Source organism: Lepisosteus oculatus, chromosome 20 (assembly GCF_040954835.1).
Source record: "Lepisosteus oculatus isolate fLepOcu1 chromosome 20, fLepOcu1.hap2, whole genome shotgun sequence".
Classification (NCBI taxonomy): Eukaryota; Metazoa; Chordata; class Actinopteri; order Semionotiformes; family Lepisosteidae; genus Lepisosteus; species Lepisosteus oculatus.
The window spans coordinates 9105650-9128246 of record NC_090715.1 but is presented as its reverse complement, the minus strand read 5'-3'; the positions used below and the strand labels follow the sequence as shown (position 1 = coordinate 9128246).

The following is a 22597-nucleotide window of genomic DNA, read 5'->3' as shown; positions in this document are numbered from 1 at the left end:
GCCCCTACTGGAGTGTGAGCTATGATGGAAGGAGAGGCACGTTCTTCACTGACAACATCCATGACTGGGTGATTCAGAGATTGCTGTGGCTGTTCCCCCTAGGTGGGAGTTTCCACTCAATTCAACAACATAGCAATTTGGCTCTTCAACTCTTGATAGTGGGGTTGCTGGTGGGTACTGTACTGCAGACTCCTTCCAATTTGTAAAACGCTTGTGGAAGTGTTTTATAAATGCTTTCATTAATCCATTATCAAACAACCTCTGAATCCTGGTACGAGAAATTTCCATAGGAAAAGGTAAAGAATCTACTTGCAATCCCTATATTCAAATCCTTGCATTCAGTTTGGTATATGCATACTAATGTAGCTTCTCATTTCTTCTGATTTTGTGCGTGTTCTTTCTCTTTACTCATTCTATCATGATAGATACAGTAGAACTCTTGCTGAGACTTTATGAAAGAATTAGTGCTTGTAACCTTTTCACTTCTCCCCAGCTGTTTCATTTTGCAGCTGATTTATTCAGTGAGGGAATGAAAGACTTTCACATTCCTGAGCCAGGTGTTCATCCACCAGCCCAGAATTGCCACTAAAACTCTGACTCCCTGTGGCTTTGTGGGGCAAGTGCAGCCTGGGCATTCCTCAACCCCCACAGCAGACCTGCCTGGTTGCAGCTCAACCTACTGTAAAGGGTAGATGTTGTCGGGCATATTTGCCCTATGGGGCTCTCTTTTTTCCATCTAGTAATAAAATCAGGAAAGAGGGTCTATTACTACAGTATGGGGAAGAAGTTACTCAAAGTCTGTCCTCACATGACTATGTGGTGATCAGTAAGGGTTGGGATTGAGCAATAAGTAATCAGTGTACATCCCTATGTAGTCAGGTGATCCCTACTAAGGGGTTTGGAATCTTAAGGGTGGGTTTAATGTATGTGGCATACATCAATGTCAGACAGGTTCACCTCCTGAATCTACAATAGCCTCAGCTATTGTCACAGAGTTTCTTAGAAGAGGAAGGCTCGGTCTCTGTCTTGCACTAGAAGTGATTTTGCAAACCTAAGCTTTGGTATATTTCTTGGCTCAGTGGTTGTGCTTGTTCCTGCCCTTTCTGATGTGAATAACAGTGTCTTTCTGAACACGCTACTGGATGGATAAGTGAAGGGAACCATAGTCATCCCTGGAAGCTAGGTGTCATAGACCAGAGTCCATAAACTCATTTGCATCTTTCGGATCATCCCTCCTGCCTGACCTGATGATGGAGATCGAGGGGAAGGCTTCTCAAATAATGTACAAAACCATGATCCCATCTACTTTAACAGCCATGTTTGTTCTTACCACGCAACATTTGCAACATTTTTGGACTTGCAAGTCAGATGTCACCCCCGCCCTTCTTACTATTTCTTCTATTAAAATTTTAGAACTAGCACTATCGGAGGCCTCGATACACCGTTTGAAACTCTCCAACTAAAAAATAGGCCCAGGTTCCAGACCACTGGAAGGAAAAAGGCTATTTTAGCCTTTTGCCAGTTCTCTCTAAAGCTAGGCTTCTATGTGATCCCTATTAGTTGCTTTGTGTTTCTGAATGTGTGCTTTGCAATTATAGCTGTGATTTCTGTCTGCATTGATTGATCTGTCTACCTCGAAAATCCTGACTCCCTCCACCATCTAGTGGCCATTTTGGGCAATTACATGATGTACTCTCCCTCCCCCCTTTACCCCCCCACTGAAGCAGGCCAACCATACTGACACAGGTCATGGCAACCACAGTTTGTAGAAGCCAATGCCCTGGACTGGCGGCTAATCCTTCACAGGGCATACATTAAGGATAACTAAATGACCCAACCAGTATGTCTTTGGAAGGTAGGAGAAAGCAGTAAAAACCCACACTTAGAACAGGAACTCCAGTCCACAATTGAAACCAGGACTCATGAAGCAGTAACATTAATTGCCACAACACCTTGATGCCACATATAAATGGAATGTATTATTAATAAGAGAAAATATGTTCAAATTAAGCTCTGGAAATCTTCAGATCCAGTTATGGGGATGGTGAAGCATTCTGTGTGCATTCTTTATTTTACAGCTTTCAAAGTCACAACTTCTTTCATCCTTTATTTCAGCCACTGAGTGATACAAATACAAACTAATGCCAAAACAATCAAAGACATCTGTTTGACCCAAAGCAGGAGGATACTGCTGAACCACAAAATACTGCTAACTCATCAGACATCCACTCCATTCCGTCGGAGGCGTCCATGTCAGCTACATAGATACTGTACCTCTCCTCCTTTCGTGTAAATGGAAAAATGAAGGAGAGCTGAGTCCAAAATACATACGGTAAATGACAGCTCTTGGCACGATAAGGGTGAATCTTGTCAGATAAGTCATCCACTATGTGCCTGTGTTCTGCATGCACGTCAAAGACAAGACTGAGTAAGACGAGCACAGCAGAGGACTCAGCACAGATGAGATAAATCATGTACAGTATGTGTTTTTCCACTTCTTTGGTGTGTGTGAGCAGCAGCAGTCCTGGTGAGGCTGCCATTACTCCCTCCACTCTTCAGAACAGTAAACAAGATTTTCCTGAAAGTGTTATCAAACCACATTACAAAATGACCAGTTTTACCAAACCTAAGCTTTCATCAGTTATACAGTAGGTGTAACAGTAATGGACCAATTGAAAATGTTGTACTCTTTTTTTTTTTTACAGATACCCATGCAAGTCTGCCCATGCAAAACAGTTACTTGGCACCTGGTATCTACATGGTTCCCATTATAATCTCAGACAGTGGTATTCCCACCAAAAACATTCACACCGACCTTCCAGGTAAATTGCAGAATTTTTTCTGGAACTTTGGGAGCAATCAAAAAAATGTTTATGTAATGTAAAATATTGCTCTAGAATATGGTCTTTCCTGGTTCGTTTTTGAAAAATCCCACTCAATAAAGATCCACACCTAATTTACATACTTTAGTTGGATTTTATGTTTAATTATTAGAAATTATTCTCTTGATAACTCCAATACAGAACTGCAGGTTAACAGATTAATCATAGGCACCATCTACTGGAAATGTCATTTCTTTGCAGCATTAAAGTCATTGCACACTTTTAGCCTGAATTATAAGCAGATGTTTGCATGTCTTTAAATGTTGCTGGAAAACAAAACTTTGAAAATGTAAATGACCTCCACGCATGTTTACTGCATATGTTTTCAAAATATATTCATTTTAATACTTATTATTGACACCCACACAAAAATTCCAATGTCAAGTCCTTCTGTTTTCTGATATACTCGATTTAAGTATGTGGTATATTTAAAGAAATATTCAGAACCCTCCAATTTGCAAAAGATTTGTCAAAAGCAACTGAATTGATTACATATTTACAACACCCTCACTGTACCACATAATTGTATTTAAACTAATGTGTCCTAAATCATTGCTGAAAGAAGTAATCAATTTGACTTCACTTCTGTACTGCTTGAAGTGCTACCTTTGTGTCTTAAACTCATATTTCGCATACTGTAAGTGATGGAAGATGGAGATCTCCTGCCACTTAAGTGTACTTTAAGAGGTGTTCTGTGTGACTGCACTTGGTGTCCCAGCCATACTTGTTTTTTTTCCAAACAATAGTGGGATAAACTCTGATTAGTTCCATCACGTATCCATTGCCTGAGCAACGTGAGATCCACATTGCAAATATTGCAGAGACTCTCTGAGAGAACATGCTGCCTCATTATTCACCATCCCTGGGGCCTTTAATCAGCCCCACAGAGGGCATTTGATGAGAACATGTACTAACACTGCTGTGTTCTGCACGTTTACTGTTGGTCATCTAAGGTAAACTGAGTGCCAGATCCCTTTAGGACCATTAATAAGGTAAAATCATTTTATTTATCAGAATCAGAGTTCCCCTAATATTGATTTGGTCCATTAAATTTTGTTTTATATATCCCTTTTTTTGCATACCTTTTTAAAGCAGTTTTTAGAAGAATATATTATGTTGCTGAGTTTGTTTCGAGCCTAGAATCAAAATATTTTCATTAAGTAGTTCAGGTGGGTAGAGGGTAGAGGAGGAGCGAGAGGCGGGAGCAGGGGACAGACAGAGCACAATCAAGAGGTGTAAAGTCAGAATAGGTGTAGGGAGGTGTGAAATGAAACCTACAATGAATAGAGAGAATTTAGAAGAAAACCAGTCTGTCATTAAGAGAAGGGGGAAGGTGTGATCCTAGCTGCAGGATCATTTTAGTTTCTGTAGTCTTTCTGATGTATGAGTTCGGAAAACCGTCTTTGAGAACACAGACGGAGAGATTAGAGTGGTCATGGCCATCAGAGGTGAAATGAGAAACAATGGGCTTGGAGAGATCTTTAATCTTCACAGCCCTAACATGTTCTCTGAAGCGGTCTCCGAGTCTCCTTCCTGTTTCTCCAATTTAGATGGCTGGGCATTTACTGCAAGTGATACACTAAATAAGGTTGCTGGAGGTACAAGATGTCATCTGAGAGATCCGGAATTGTCATCAATGTATCGCTTGTAGAGGTCAGGGACATAGCCAGTGTGGGAAGCGAAGAAGCGTTCTTCTTCCCAGCCATCAATATTAATATTTTCCTTAAGCAGAGCTCATTGGATCTAGCTGCTGCCAGGTCTACCAATAATTTTGAAAAATAATTAAAACATATAAGTAGTCCACTCTTGTTTCACATTGTTTAGCTCCAGATGTGTCTTTTCTGAAATTCTCAGATGACCAAAACCAAGGTCTTAGCCATGTTAGTGGTCGGAGAACCTACTGTACACTGCACATTCTGTCCTTGGGCTTTCCTGAAATAAATGATGCCTGATGAGATCCGAGGCAATACAGTAAATGGATTTTTTTTGTTATTAAAAAAAATACAGATCTCCAAGGGTACCTTGAAATCTTCTGTAATGCATTTACCAATAATTAATTTCAAATGCAATTCTATTTTTATCTTTTACTGGATTACAGTAACTGTATGTAATGTAAGGTGGAACTGCAGGATGGCAGTCAAGGAGCTGTCAAGAATGCCAACTGTGCAGTCTGCTGTTGGCACCTTACTGGGCACTCTGGGTGTTTTAGGTAAGTGTAAGAATACTGACTGCAGTAAGCTGCCACTTTCATGGTGGTATGTGGAGTCTCTTGAAGAAAGTTCAATTGGTTTTGCTCTTTTTGGGGATGGAAGAACATCAGAATAATTCTTGTAAAGACTGTCACACTTTCTTTATGTCACTGTGATGAGTGATGAATTTAAAGGTTGAGTCACATATGTACATATTTTCACAGATATTACTAGACCTACTAACTACAAGATCTTCTATTAATCATTTTTTTCCAGTTATCCCAGAGTATTTTTAAAATGGCTTTCAAAATTCATTTAGCCACCTTGTTTGTTTGGGTACAGCATCTTGATATTAGATTTAATAAGCATAGACAAAAATCATTTTCTTATGGTTTTTCTAAGTCCACTAAATCCTACAGTATGTTAATTTCATTGTTGTCTACATTAACATTTAAATTGAATATTATTAAAAACTGAATAATCACCACACTCTACACAACTTTTCCCTTATAGATTAGAATTGATTTTATTCAGACGCAATGGTAGCAAAAAAATCTAAAAAACACACTAATTCACAAAATCAAAAAAACACACTAATTCACAAAAAATTCTTACTACACTTTGGAGGTTCAGCGAAAGAGTAGCCCCATGTTTCTCTGTCTTTGAGACAATATAAATCCTGTTCCCTCACAAAATCCCAACGTTTAAGAATTTTACTAGTGAAAAATCCCTTTTCCCCTGTCTCTTGAACCTGTCTCTATCCCGGTTGAGTTTTGTCTCTACACTCTGTCTGTGGTACTCACTCTGTATAGACACCCAAGCTGTCCTTGTGTCTTAAAAACCCACACCCAATGCCAATTGCTGGGTCCACAGGAGTCACCGTGACTCATGTGCACTCACTGTGCTAAATCATAGCCAGTGTTTGAGCCACCATGACTGCCTCCTAAGGAAGCCACCCCCAGCTACAAAAAAAACTCCCCCCCTAGTCAGAGATGTACACTCATCACTGACCACTTATAATCAAATTTAAATCATAAGAAACACCTGATGCATCTAATACGTCTTCATCAATCATACTGTGACCTTCAACACTCATGACTCATCACAATTCTTTTCTCTAATGTATTCTTATAGCACTCTGCAAAATACATAGCTGGGATGGTGGAGTACTTGCTCCTTGCTGCTATCATTATCACATTATAAAGTACACCGAAGGTGAAAGGAAATTTGAGAATAACTTACTATGAGGTTCATTAAATAAAATCAAGAGAGAGATATATTTAAGTTATTTTATTAAAATATTTGTTCTGGGAAAAGAAATCATTGTACATCATTATTCTACAGGTTATTTCTGCAATTGTCTCAAACACTTAGTTAAAATCTTTTTAAAAAACCCTTCAGCTTCATTTTGTTCAGACGTGTTTACAAAATGTTGGATCTTCCATTAATCATTTATTTTGTTGTGGCTCTTAGCGTTGCTAGGCTATTAGTTGAAAAATAAAAGGATCTGCTACTTTTTTAATTGAAAGATACAGTTTTAAATAAAAAATGATGGTAAGTTATCACATTTCCAGTTATTTTTCCACCAAATCATATGTGCTATATAGTGTGGTGTTATATCTTAAGCTCTTGTTACTCTTGTATCATTATTAGAAGAAATTCATGATGTTTTGAAGCTCTGAATTATAAGTTTGACAATAAATTTGTTCCAGTCATCTGTATTTGTTTTGGTTTTTAGTTTCACCAGAAAATGTGTGAAATTTGGTGAAATTTGTCACCAGACAAACACATTGGTTTATCCTTAAAAGATAAACATATCTTCGTGCAGTGAATTTTGCAAATCAATACAGTGAGTGTGCATTTTCTGTTACCAAACTACCAAATTAACAGTTTAATGTACTATAAACTCCACACCTTTGAAGAACAAAACAATTACAATCACTGTCATAAAGAAAACAAGATGGCTCCAAAAACTATTTGTCATTATAAAAAAATTTAATTTAACTATTTCAGTTGTTTCGAAGAAAAATACAGCATGAAGTCAATTTGTCTTTACTACAATATTAATAAAATTAAAATTAATCATTTAGTGGACAGTGAAGATTATTTAAAGCACATTTCCTGATCTTGGCAGTACACTGTATGATGTGAAAACTGTGAAAGAGCTATTTTTATACTTTGATATTACTATGAATAACTATGTGATATTACTCTGAAAAATTAATTTTATTTCCAAACACAAATTCCTACAGCGCATTTGTCCATAATTAATTCCCTAATTCCATTGTTCAAGTGTTCGGTTGTTGTTATTCACAAAGTGGTTTCTTTCATTGGTTAAAACTCTTTACTAGTCATTTATTCACTTTAACTTGACATTTAGACAATAGTTTGAAAGGGTTTTATGTACAGAGCTAAGAAGAGGTCACCAGATGGGTGATGCAATCTCTTTGGATTTGGAAACTAGCAATGTATCAAAGCAGAAACATCATCACTCAGGCATTCTTATATTCCAGGAACTCATACAGAGGATGAGCAAAAGAGGTTTTATGGAAAGCATTTAGTCTGTTTAACATTTTACGGCTTTGTCATTTTGCTCTTATTTACCGAAAATGATTTGAACAAGACATGCACAGTACATTTAATCATAATGGATATTTCGTAAAACTCTAATTTATCAGAGTGAAAATAATAATTAACATTAATCCTGATGTAATCAGAAAGATGAGGCTTATGCACATGCAATATTTGCAGTTCAGTTGTACAATGGAAATAGGATATCTCTTTAGGGAAAAAATAGAAATTGCTAATAAAACTCTTTTCAGGATTTATGAGGGTTATGATAAATATACAGCAGGCAGGCATCATAAGTGTCTATATTTAGCCGCAGTTGTTTTTATTTAATGTCTCAGGGGGTTAAGCAGTTCAGCTGGCTGCAGGGCCAAACATAGCTGAATAAAGCTTAAACCTACCGCTGATCACCAGGGAAATAAAATTGACCACAGATGGCAGTTAAAATTAAACAGTTACATGATTTGACTTCTTTCCGCTTCTAGTTCAGTGGCATTATGATCAAAGACATGCTAAATGAACTGTTGCCACCCCTCGTTTCAGCTTTAGTACATTTGGTACAAATACAGCAGATCTTATCTGGTCTATATCCTTCAGTTAAAAGTGATACTTTTCCTTCTTGCGTCACTTATGTAATGCATCTACACGGATTTCGAGAAAATGGACGTCAACATAGGCATGAGAGTCACCAGTAAGATTGCCAAATACCCTCTTCTTGTTTTCAGAAAATAAAAACTATACAATACTAGATAATACTATCTTATACTTACATTTATATGTGCATGTTTGTATTTGTACATGGCAGCACAATATGTTCATATTGACATCAATCTAAGCCTTAGCTATTTCTAGTATATTGGGTGGGTAAGGCTGCTAGGAAGGCAAAAGAACCTGACCTTAAAGTGATGCCATGGGGGGCATGCTGAATAGGATGAAAGAGAGCCAGCCTTGTCTTGTCTCTGCCAATTATAACCACACTTTAGGCAGATAAAACTTACACACTTGGAAGGAATTCACCACCACCTATTTATAAACGCATTTAATCTCGGAAACATGGGCCAGCTTTTTGCTGCCTTGTTGAATTGCGTATGACTTTGCAACTTAGCTCCTAAACGATTCCTGTGTACACTGCGTTGGATTTATTAACCAATCCAGCGGTTGAGTGAACTGCAAAAGTAAACCGGGAGACAAAGTTTTACAATTACAATTTACCACCAGTTATTGCGTTGATCCACGGCTTCATAAACATTGGTTACGTCTTCCAATGAGGAGCAATAATAAACCAGTGTTGAATTTTGCTGGAAATATACTATTTTCTAACTTCTGGAAAATAATTTAAGCAAGGAGTCACAGGGGTTTATTAAGCATTGTTTGTATCCTGGTGTTCCCATATATTTATTTCAATGATCCGATGAAAACTAAGGAATTTAATTAAACACTTACCTGCATTGGTAGCCTTCTAGTGATCTGTTCTTTACAGAATAATATACCAGAAATAAAAGTCACTTACATTTTCATTACAAAGCACTGTGCAAAAATATGAGATCACTCTATACGGATGAGCGCATTGATGCGAGCAGCGCTAATTACAAGCTGTTAAACACTTCTTCAGAGCAAGCCATCAGACCTCAGTATTCTCCAGTCGTTAAAGCTGCATTAATTTTGCACAATGCTCAATATACACTGGATTATTTTTGAACAAAATTCATGCCTTGGGTTTTTCATTAGAGTTAGAGTCAGCTGGCAAACGAAAACACAGTGCTGATTATTATGAACAAACACGATTTGTTTGATCATTTTCTTGGTGAGGTGAAGAGTATAATGTATGGCGTATAATTCCAAACATCGATTCACTGTCAGGAACTGTGTTTTCATGCAAAGGGCTGTGAGAGCCAGAAGCACAGGACAGAAGTTAGGACTACGACCTACAGCAGACGTCAATCCAGCGCAGGACCCTCACAATCATGAGACGTCAGTTATCCTAGCCAGCACGTCTTTGGAAGGTAGAAGGAAACAGAGGACCTGGTGAGAACCCATGTGGACACAGGGAGCATATAAAGCTCCACAAAGAAGATTCTCCAGTCTGGAATGGAACCAAGGATCCACAAGCTGAGAGACAATTCAAAGCTACATGCCACAACACTGTGCTGCCCAGGCCTAACAGTCTCTAGGTAAAACACTGTGAACCGACCATCATTGTCACTTACAGAACAAATTCATCTGCCAAAGATAGATGTATGTAATCTGAAACAATGTGTCTGGTATTAAGCCATTTTCTATGTGTTCTTTATTTTATGCGGGATAAATTTTCCCAGAAAACAGGTGAAGAGCTAGAAGGAACTGTGCATCAAAAACAAATGAATCATCCATTCATGCGTTTTCCAACCGCTTCTTCCAATTCAAGGTCACAGGGGAGCTGTCACGCCCAACATCCCTCCCTAGAGGGCGCTCCACTGCTCCCATTATTGTCCTTGTGATTATTATGCTCCCCAGGTGTACCCTCTTAGCTTTATTATTTATAGACTAACTCCTCCAGTCCCAGGGGCTCATCATTAGGGTAAAGATGTCGCGAGGCCCGCCTGGCACCAGGAAACCCTATGTCCGTCTGCTGAGGGCATAGACTTCATCCCGACACCTCCCACTCCCTGATCCCGGGGTCTGGAGGATCTCACCCCATCACCCTTGGACCTCCATGTCTTGTCTCTCCGTGTGTTCCCCCTTCCCGGGATTTTAACCTTGTCGCGTCTCAGGATGGATTTCTCGTTGATAGACTCTCAGACTGTACCCTGACCTGCCTTTGAACCCGTTTGGATTTGGATGCCGTTCTTTGACTCTCCGTTCACTGACTCACGGATTGTCACTATTATTCTGTGCACTATTAAGCCCCTGTGTGTTTCCTTTTTACCACGCCTCCTGTTTTCTCCAGCTCTTACCGCATCGCATAGGGTCTACTACAAGACCTGACACGGATTTCAGTCCGTGTTCGTGACTGGAGCCAGAGCCTTTCCAGGCAAGCAATGGGCTCAAAGCAAGGTGATTCGAGGTGAACAGGATGCCAGTCCATTGCCGGGCAAGCCAATGAATCATTTGGAACTAAATGCTCCCTGTTATGAAGAATCTAGTAACACCATGTTTCTGGTAAATTCATGTGACACATTGCTATAACTAAATGCCTTTCCTTTGCAGCTAGCCAAAGTAGTCATGTGGTAGCAAACTGAAATGTTATGGTCAATCATTGTATAAACTCCTTTCGTTACATTAAAAGGTAACAGCTGCAAGTAGATCTTGCAATGAGTCATACTGGAATATCTGCTCTGAATTTTGGAGATTCACAACACTACATAACCAGAGGCAAATTAAATCTGCAAGGACAGGTTTTACCACAGGAAGTGTGTCTGTCTATGGGTTATTTTTGATCAAATAAAATAAAAAGTCACTCATGTATAAACCCCTAGGGGGATTCTCTGGCATGTACATAAACCCTTGGAAGGAATTGTGGGTAATAAACATGAAATTCAAATGAGCTGGTATTTTTGTCTGGGGCCAATATGCCTGCTTCATTAGTATTAGAATTTGACTTAATTTTCACACATACACAAATATAATAACAAATCCATCAATCTATTTTCTTGTAAAAATTATACTTTATATCTGTCACAAAATCCTAGATGGACACAACTCCTGTTCTGGGTTTTAAAAGCACTTTCACATAGTTTTCAGTCTTCTTGCCTTTTGGTTTGTGCCTTGAAGAAATATACTTCTGGGTTGACTTTGGCAGTGCTTTTAAAGGATTTTTGAATACTTGTATCGGTCCCCTTGTAAAGTTCCCTGTTCAAGACTAAATTCAAGACATTCTTGTAGCCTGTCAGGATGTTTCCTTAAGTCCCAGAATTTATCTGATTGCTGTTCTTAATGGGTCTAGAAAAGCTAAATCAGTACATTATTTTAAACGTGGCCTTGCTACTTCCTAACATTTTATTTGCCCTCTAATTACATCACCCCAATATGAGCATCTACCCCCTTATTCTCTCTCATCACCTATTTTTTTCTGTTTATTAAGCAATTCACTATGAAAACACGTTTCACTGAATGCCTGTGTGAGGTACTGAGAGGTGACTTTGTGAGAGAGCCACCTGTTAATGGAAAAAGAAATTGAGGAACTTATTGATTAATTAGCAACTGAGAGGGAGAGAAATTCCTCATGTGGGGAAAGAGCTGACAGGATTGGCTCTGTGTGGAATTAGTCATGCCTCTGGCCTATTAAGAGGCTTATAAGAACAGCTGTGAGGGGAAACAGTTTCAGCCTGTGTTTAATCTTCAGGTTGTTAGGAGAGGGTGAAAAAGAGCTGTAGTGTGTGGGGTTGTGGCTGGTCTGCAGGCCTGTGAAACATACACTATAAGAGTATAAGAGCTGTCTGTGAGTTAGGAGTACTTGAGAAAATATGGCTTAGGCTTGTAGTGCAAGGGTACTAGAGGTGCTGGGCAGCTTATCAGGCTCAATGTGGGTGGGGTAGTTGAACCAGGGGTGATGGGAGGTGTTATAACCTTATGGTTTTGGGTTGTTAGCGTAGCAGCTTGCTTGTCTCTTTGGCAAGAGAAAAGACTTAAGTGATGCAACTTGAAATCTGAATAGTATTAACTTCAGCAGTTAAATGGATAGTCTCAGAATTTGATGAGAGAGAACCAGCTTCTGCCATGTTGGTGGCACAAGTTCCAATTACAGAGCCATTTCCTTGGCCACACAGGATTAGCTAGAAGTTAGTGATGGGGGACATTTAAAGGTTAAAATGAGATAAAGGATTTATTGTAAATTGGTGATGTGGAGTAAATTGATAAGTACTTAATAGAACTGATAATTATTAAATGAAGTGTAACTGAATATGAAAACAAGTCTGAGTTAAAGAAAAATAAGGATGAGAATCATACATTTGTCCCTGAGTTTTGGATCTATGATCCCAAAGGGTGTCTGAAAGATCAGGACAGACCACATAAAATGTGAACTAAGGTAATATGTTGGTGTTGTCACAGTGCTGGCTGCCATTTGAGAATTTATATGAAAGCTTCTCATAAATTATTAGTTTTCTACAAAATCTCTAAATGCATATAACATGCTCTGTGTATGTGCCACACACCTGAAGAAGGCTCCACGACTGAAACGTTTTTTTTCTTCATTTTAGCATGGAATAAACTTGTTCCTATGCTCTGTGTACAGTATGTTACTTGTTCAAGGAATCCTTACAAACTGGTTAATTATCTCTTTTAAATATCTAAGTCAACTTCCTAAGATCTCTTCATGTACTGTAGGTCCTCTTATTTAAAGCTAGGTTTCCATAATCACACAAGTAATAGAAGTCCGACTTATAGATCTATAACTACATGGTTCAGCTTTGTCAACTTTCTTAGGGGTGGGTACTTCATCATCAGTTCTCTGTTTCCTAGGTATCACTTCTGTCTTGAACAATTGTTGGAAAAGTTACATAAATGGCTTCTGAATTACATGTGCTTCTTTGAGCATAACTGGTAAGATACCATTGGGCACTGAAGATTTATCTTGAGTGTCTCTAGTATCTAGGGCACTTGTCTCTTTTATGATAATTGTTTCATAACGAACTTTGCTCTTCCAAGTCATGTTGTTCATTTCTTCCTTGAACACCTGAGTGAAATACTCATATAGTACATCAGCTATTATGCTTTTGTTGGCTACACTTTTCCCATTTTCCTTCCAGGTATGTTTTACTTTAGAAATGATCATTTATTTAAAACCTGTCATTCTGCATGCTCATTGCTGGAAAGCCAATTGCCATTCTACTTACTGTACCTTCTCAAGTTCAGGAGATGGTGCACAAAAACAAACTAATCTAATTTAACAAGATTTTTTGATACAGTAAATCACATTAGATGAGAGAAGGCTGTGCTGTTTTTATTCTGTTTTGGTTTTTCTCTGTATGAATTTGCATCTTATGACAACTTTCTAAAGGTTTATCTCCATTACCTAATTGACAAATATCAGAAACATGAGAAGGAGAATTAAGTGTTTTTAAGTCATCTTCAGGTTTACATTTAGGTGATACAGCCTTTTATTTAGGATTGTGTAAACCTTCCTTAGGACCTTCATCAGAAAAACATTAATTAGAAAGCGTGTCTCAGGATAATAGTTATATTTTATACTTCTTTCATTCTTTTTCATTCTTTTATACACTGGATGATTATTTTACAAAGGCATACCTTTCTATGACAAGTTACACTCTGCCTTGTTAACTACTAACTTAACTAAACGGTGAACCATTGATTTAAAGAGAACACATTTATAGGTCTAAAAGGAGTCTGCCTTTGGAATAAAATGTTCTGGGTAGATAAACAATTAAACAAAGGTCCCTGCCCAATTGTGCACTCTGTGTCCAAGCCTCTGCTCCTGCTCTTTTTTAATGAGATCTAAATGTGGAAAATACATTGTCTAACTGACTGCTTCCCAGAGCAGTAGACATGTAAATCTGACATGAGGCCAATGGTGACAGAGATTGTACAGCCCACAGACAGAATTCCAGTTACAAGAAGCACTACTGTAACTTCAGGAGAACAGAATGAACTGATTGCTTTTATTTCCAGCAAGCAGGTCAGTAAACACCCAGATGGTTCAACAGACATATTCAATGTTCCTGAAAGAACCTCCATACAAAAACACAGCTCACTGTTTGCTTAGGTGCAGTTTCTAATTTTAACACACTACCTGCCTGCTGTATCTATGAAAACAGCAAATCTGTGTTAAAACTTACAAAACTGAGGTCTTTTTTTTCAAAGAGCACTTTAATTACCATGAAATGGAAACCATCTTCAGCACACAGCAAAGAAGAATTGATACAGATACATTTCACTATTTTCATTTTCAATTACATACTAAATCTGGCTGAATCCAAAAGGGTATTTTGTACAATAGTTCTTACATCAGTTGAACTCTTGAGTACCTAGTGTATACAAATCCACATTTCCTGAGTGCTGTTAGTAAAACATTTTGTTTTAAAATATTTAAAATTGTTGGAGGATGTTTGTCTGAGTATGCATGCACACAGAATACTTATTTCATGTATCAAAATATACCCCTTAACAGCAGATGTGTAGCTATATGCAACAAAGGAAGAACATGAGGCAAAGATTAACAAAGAAAATGTGTGGTCAGATATCAGCTGTTTGTCTACATTAGCTACATATTTCTATGAGGGACCATCTATAACTGTTACCGTGGGAAGCTGTGCTTGTTGCTTGCACTGGGATTTCTGCAGCAGCCATTCTGAGCTATGCATCTTTGTCAGATCCAGCTGTCATCATGTACCAAAGGTCATGATGACTTCAGGGAGTGTGCTGTTGTGTCCCAGTGAATGCACTTTGCTCAACACAGCTTCCAGCAAGTGACAGTGATACATCTCGAAAAGGAACGGGGTTGATGTGAGTGTTACTGAAATTGAGGAGCTACTGCAAGTGCCAGAATTCCCAGTGTTAATCCACTGTTTACTATATCTGTTACCGGAGCTACTCAGTCATTATGAAAACACATCACTTCTCTTTTGGAAGGTACCAAGACTGCATTTTAAAGATTTGTTAGCATCTCATGTGATGTTCTGTTGTGATTAATCTAAGTACATATTGGTTTACTCTTCATGCTGTTACCGAGTTTTGGACACAAACAATCATAGTATCTTGCAACTTCTGTAATGGGCCTAAAACTCCTTTGTGTGAAAAATAATGAAGCTACATTTTACACTATACCAATTAAAACTATTTTAAGAGGATAACTTACCAAATTAAATACAACTATAGACTGAAAGTAAACTCTAGTGTAGGATGGAAAGTACTCGCAATGCTGTTTAGAAGACTATACCAATGGCCTTGAGCTGTATACATCTTTAACATCAGTGCCTATTTTGCACAATGCCACTGTCTTTTGCTAACTACGCAATCTACAGTTACCTATAGGCTTTGTAAATTGGCCATTTCATGGCCATTGAAAACTATTAATTACATCTGCAACACACACACTGATGCGCCTCCTTACTCAAACCTAATTACGTCAGTTTACTGATTGCCTCAAAAAAGGCCTTCACTCAAATTAAATGCCATGATATGAGGTGAATCTAGAAGAAGAGAATATAGAAAAATACTGAGGTTCATGATGCCCTACTATTATAAATCTGGAGGATATTTGTTGCTAATGTGGTGTGAGTTACCACCGATATTTCATCACCACTTCTTATATTGTATATATAAAATGCTTTAATACATCAACACCTCATGTTTCATAATTGAAATAGATCATGCATGGCTATTGCCTTAAAAGTGACTCTTTGTGTGAAAAAAGAATGCATTTAATTTTCTCCATCAGTTGTGTAATATCAGCAGGTATTTACAGTAGCTGCAAATTAAAGAAAAAAGAGGACAGAAATGTAAATTCAAATGATAAAGGTCAAAGTGTTAAATACTCAGCAATGCATTTCCACAATACGGTTTTCAAATGCTAGAGAAATGTTTGCCGTACATAAGACAATATCTCCAAAATTGAATCTTATGATCTACAGTGTTCTGTTTGAACATATACACGTGAGTAAGCATCACATTTTCAGCTTGCTTACCTTGCAATAGGCATCTACTAATAGAATAAATCTTTATTTTATTATGTTAAGATGTAAGACAGTGCATGTCCTAAGACAATGTCACCAACCCTCTGCTAACACAATTAGGTTTGATTACATTTGAATAGCCATGGAACTTTGAGTTTCAGAGGGATGTTTTATTAAATCAGACCAAGATCAGAGCTTGAAGTACGCATTAAAGAGATGGAGAAATGAGGGAGTGTAACCAAACTTGATCTTGTAGTTTTCCAGACTGTGTGCTCTAAATATCTTTGATAGGTTTGCCAAAAATTGTGCCCCATTCAACCACATTTCAGTTTTTAAGATTTTTGGATTGAGACAAGGCTTATCCCCCTGTTAACAGACTGGGTGTATTCAGGTTTGTGACAGACCATACCCTTAATCAAGGATCTGCACACATACAAACACAAAACCCGTGATGGATAGAAGAGACTGTGTGCTTTTTTCAGATAATAAAGACACAGCAATCAATACCAAATGCAAACACAAATACAAATGACACCAATGTCAGAATGTGCAAGAACCACTGATCTAACCAACGTCCTGACAATTACTTAAGTAACACCCACTGTGGCTACTTACAAAGATTAGAGGCTCAACAGTGTCCTTTAGTGGTAGCTTATCTGTAACCTCAGCCATTTCAATACCTTTGCTATAACACTTTCTTAACTAGTGTAAAATGAGTAGATAAATACCCCATGAACCATGAATTTCAGAACCATCAACAACACTGACATTACCAACTCTGCTAAGCTGATGTTGGGAGACTTTGAGTATAAACTTAATCTTGTCACAGTGTATTTCAAGATATTTCTGCTGCATCCACATCTCCATGTTAGACACCAAACAACAGCATTTTATTTAGTGTGCAAATAAATCTGAGTGTCACTGGCATAGCAATGAAACCAAAGGCCATGATGGTACATGATCGGATCTAGAGATAGCATGGAAATAGTACAAAGTAAAGGGTCCAGCACAGAACCTTGTGGAACACCCTCGATAAGTGGGCCAACATTAGAGTTTATAGTCAAAATTTACAAATTGGCTTAAATAAGAGAAACTTCTTCACACATCTAGCAATATTATTCAGAGAAAAACCATTTGAACCTTTTCATAAAGTTGATCCTCTTTTCTACTTGCAAAGAAACGACTTCATAATTGGGTTGTCTCCTTTAAAGTTCAAAGGAAAAATAGATTGGTTAACACATTTTTAAGACTGTCGAAACTTAAGAGTGAAAACATGGTTGAATACTACATATTATACTGTATACGTTTACACTCAAATGGAACAAATATGTTCATCTTTCCTCAGGAACTGAACACATTTATATTCTTTAACAAGTCTCTATTGTGACAGAAAGCTCCATCAGCTTGAATCAAAGAATACAAAACCTACACACCACCTTAGTGAGGCTACAAAGAAACCTCTTCAGCCTGCTATGAACAACAGCCCACACCTCCCACAGTCTGAGAGTCATGTACACATGTAGGAAGCATGTAAATCAGACAGGTCAATCTCATCGCCGAGGAGACACGTAGGTCAGATGTATAAAACCAACATGCCTCTGTGTGGGTTATTCACTAAACTATTACTGCAAAGTGAGGATCTATATCATTGGTTTAAAACCATTATGATAACCTTATTTTCTCATCTTTGAGCAGTGACAGGCTCGACTATCAGAGAATTTATTCAGGTTTCCTTGTTCTTCCATTTACTGAACCTTCCTTAACTCTGTGTCCTTAGTTATTCTGTGACGCCCTGCCTCTGTGCTCATCTCCAGACAGTAAGTGCATTTCTCGTTCTTGTATAAACTGGCACACCATTTTCCTCTCAGTTTAAATAAACACTCAGATGTCTCATTCTATCTATTCCTGAGCTGTGTTCTCTGAATGCTGCTTGTACTGTACCTTCACCATTTCCTCAGGGTCTACTGGGCAATAACCTCTGCATCTCCTTTGCTGTTTCTTTGCTCTCTCTTAATCCTGGACAACCCTACTGGCATTGTCACGTGTGCTGGGTGATTTCTGTATAAACCTTGTGAAAACACTAATTTCTTGTTTAGTCAGATAAAGAGCCTCGATAGCCTTAGTTGTTATCCTGATTAACTTAAACCATTTTGTTGCACCTCATAACAGTAATTGTATGTAAACATGCCAGGACCACTGTTACTGAAAGCAACCTGCACATAGTCCTTGACAGCTGTCAAGTCCTTAATGCTCTTAATGTTCAGCTGAAATTGTATCTTGTTATGAACCATTATGAATAATTGCACTCCTGTAATGTCATTTGCACAAACAGTGGTTAAGGTTTATGCATTCTTTGAAGGGACTATACTAACAGCTGCCCTAGCACTAGAGGATATTAAAAGCCTATATTATGTGTAAATAAACATACTGGGTGATTATTTGTTAATTAATTAGATATTTGGTAAAGGATTTAGAACTCAAAAGTGGATGCTAGTGATTGCACTCTTGACTGCAGTTTAGGGAGGCTGCTGGAGAGTGCTGTTTGGTATTTTATCTGCAAGGCTCCTGATTCATCCAGTGTCACCAGTATATATTCATTCAACTCTGAGCCACCTTTGTTAAGGGAGGACTATATCACAATGCTATATCATGTTGCATAATGTTTATGAAGGTATTACAGTGGCGTTTTTTAGCTTTAGTCAAGAAAATGTTACCCTAAAGAAGTTAGGTTTCTCCTAGGTAAAGTTGTTGTTGATTCATTTTTATTACATTTTATTGAGGAAGATAAATGCTCTCTCCAAATACAGACAAAACAGAGCATAAAGAAGGATCTTTACTATAAGCATGAGATAAATCCTTTGAGATTAGGCTCAGTGTTTTCCATTAGTAATATCCAATCTACACTTATAAACTGACAACTGGAGATTGCATCTCCTTAACTTGAAAAGCTTTTATTTTAATACACTAGCCAAAAGAATAGATTGAAAACTGTAAGAGTAAATTTAACATGAAGAATTGGATACCCTATGTACTGCTGATCTTTAAGTACTCTTTCCTACAGTCTTTACTGCAATTGATTTTTTACATTACTTCAATTTAAACTTTCAGTCATGATAAGGAATTTCTGTTACACACCTCCAACAAGGTTAAACTTGCAGGACGGAGATACATGATCATGGGTTTAATGCTGAATGTTTGGAGTACATCCCTTGTGAAAGACTACCATGGCAAATCAACATGGGATTTTGACCCTTGTCCAAGGGAGTTATCATATTTAAGACAGATTTACCTTTTTTTTTGCTGTGGTTAACTACTGGTTTGTATCATGCTTCAGTGTGCACACTATTCATTCTGCTGTACTTTTCACATAATTTTATTGTGCTTCACAAAACTGTGCTCTACTTTAATAGTGTCACATTACAGTACATTGTATAAGAAAAATGTCTCTAATTCAAAGATGTCGCCTTCCTTGCCCATCAACAGAGCACATTAGTTATTTAGTCTTTAATCTTTTCACTCAAATTTAACATGCTTGATAGCTAAAATCTTCTGTCAATCCTGAATACCCTCAATGCCAGAACCCCTCCAGCTTGACTCCTTTTCTATAGATTTCCACAACGAACATAATTGGTGTTCTCATGAAAATAAACACCGACAAACTTCTCCCTGTTTCACAGCTAGGAAGGGATTCAAACAGATACACATTAACTCTGCTGTCTTCTTTTGTGCTATAACATGGAAAGAACAGGCTGACAGCTAGTAGTCTAAGGAGGAAAAAGTCTTCAATAACAACTGATTTATCCAAACAAATCCTGACAAAGCAGCTTTCTGTTGAATCAAAACCAACCAAAACCAAACCTAAAACGAACAGTTGTCAAAGTGATATGAAGTCAAAGCTCTTATTCTATAAATCAGTTTGTGAATGTGCTATTAAATTTATTGAATATAAACTAATTTTAAATTATAATAACAAAAAAGGGCCCATGTGTACAGGCTAGAAAAGCCCTGGCTTTTTCCAAGCAATGGCTGGAAGAGATCTTTGAATTGATTAGCTACTAGAGTTGAATTACATAAGTGAGATGGGTTAAATACCCTCATTTGTAATCTTTATTTTGGTATTATTTAACACAAGCACCCTTTCAGTGGTAGTGTTAAATAATAGTGTTAAGAAAATGTGTAGCATTTAATTCTAAACAAGACTTTTGAGCTAAGAATCAAACGAAAAAATAAAATCGAACATTCCAGGAATTAGAGCGATTGCAAATTAGATGGCTCCGCCTAAGCCTTTCATTTTAACATTCAGAACAGCCTGCACCTCATCATCACTTCAGTTATTACTTCTTTTTTTTTCCATTTCAAAAACTACAACACTAGCCCGTGACATACCATAACACCCTGTAGAAGTAGCCACTTGAATTGGCACAAAATGCACCTCAAACCAGATATTAATCAGGTACTCTATGTCAATCTGTACCAGTAGCTACTTGGATGAGTACTAATTCCACTATATCACATGTCTGTCAGGCAGCCTATTCCTGTTGCTGCTCTCTGTCAGTTGTTGCTGCACTTTGCTGTAGTTCAACCCCATTCACTGAGGGAAACTGGTCTTCTCAAGTTGCCACAGACATGAGCTACGTTCTTAACAACAACGTTTTGTTTTAAAATTAGAGGTGTTGGTCTTTTTATAGCTTGGGCTGGACTGGCAGGTACTTCTTTCTGACATTAGCGGAGCTGCTGAATAAATACTCAAAAACAAACTCGTTCCTTATCATCAAACACATTCCCTGGAATCTTGGAGAGGGACTAGGCATCCAAAAGCCTTTCTAAAAAGAGCTGTTAAGAAGACTTAGTGAGTGTCAGTCTATATAGGCCATAAAGTGCCAGGCAGTGAAATAGAGCTGCCATATTCAGGTTTCCAACAGGGATGGAGAGTTGAGAGAAATTATATGCTAATTACCTTGTTTCAGTAAAGCCAGGGCTTTATTTTTTATTCAAATTTTGCAGCATTTACTGTTCCTGTATATTGCTCAACACCCCTTATCCTTAACATTTCTTCTTCTGAATCCAGAAACTTGTAACATTACCTCTACAACACAAGAGGGAAATTAAGATAACATTTTCAATAATGTTCAAGTAGGTAGCTGCGTCAGCATGCGTAGGCTGCAAAGGAACAAAGAAAACGTTTATTCCAGGCTGAAAAGAGAAGAAAGGAAACAGTGTTTCGGCTGTGGAGCCTTCTTCGGGTGTGAGGCTCATACTGCTTTATACCATTATTAATAGCAGGTTAATAGATTGCTCATCTACTATATCAATATAATGGAGACTAAAGTGTGACTGAAATGAATCAGTGTAATATATACAGAAATATGTGATGATATGAATAGTAAATCAATTGTGCTGTTATAAAACTTTATATTTGCATTCAGATAGGTTTCAGATGTAACACCTGAGGTTGAAATTAAATTAATACCCAAAGAATACAGTCAGGATGACTGAGTAAACAGTTTATTTTGTCATGGCTTAAACTGTCAGTCTTAGATTGAATAATTCACAGCTGAATGCAAAATGAGGTGCGGTAAACAATGATATTATTACAAGTCAAAATTATGCACCAGAGCTATTTATTACTACTTCTTGGTTATCTGTGTTAAGAGTAAAATGTTTTAAATGTTATTCTGTTTAAATTAATTCAGTTTGAACTTGTTTGGATGAAAAGATAAACATTTCCTGGATAAGTGGTGCTGGTAAAATACGTCAGGCAAGCTTTGTCAGGGATCCACACACTTCTAAATGAACATAAATTCTGGCAGGTACCACAGTTTCTCCCCCATCTTCCTGAAGCAGGCTTTCAGAAACAAAACAGAAAATTCTTAGTTTGTTTCGGTGTAGTTACTAACTGGACTGGAGTTCAAGCACAAAAAATTAGTACAGTATGTCAGAAGGGTAAGTATATTTTAGGGTCCTTAAAACAGTAAAATAACCATAGCCCTGTATTCCAAAATATTTTTATTTGTGATAAAAATATATTTTAAAAATAGTGTTCCTTTTTCAGTTAAGAATACCATTACAGTAAGTAAAGCCAGCCAGCTCCTAAAGCAATGCTTTCCAGCAACAGTAACTCATACACACGCGGCTTTTGAACAGTGACTGGAAAGCAGTTAAGTGGCCTTGTCACCGCTAAGACATAAATAAAACAAAGTGATTATGTGACATAGTTGAAACCATAGGTCAATGGCTTCTTTTTATAGCTCACCTTTGATTATTAAAAGGGAGTGCTTGCTATTTTTGACCTCACGTCTTGGAAACTTTTGATGGTCCAAAACCACATGACTGACACAACACCCCACTG

At 37.6% G+C, this 22597-nt stretch overlaps 1 protein-coding gene across 1 annotated transcript in view; it reads left to right on the top strand.

The window, feature by feature from the left end:
• The window catches only part of cdh16 (cadherin 16, KSP-cadherin), a 32210-nt gene extending 26862 nt beyond the window's left edge, over nt 1–5348 (top strand). Inside the window, 1 exon segment of the mRNA XM_069181409.1 lies at nt 4890–5348. Within this exon segment, the coding sequence (XP_069037510.1) occupies nt 4890–5207 (318 nt within the window). The 3' untranslated portion in view covers nt 5208–5348.
• Nucleotides 5349–22597: the final 17249 nt, after the last annotated feature.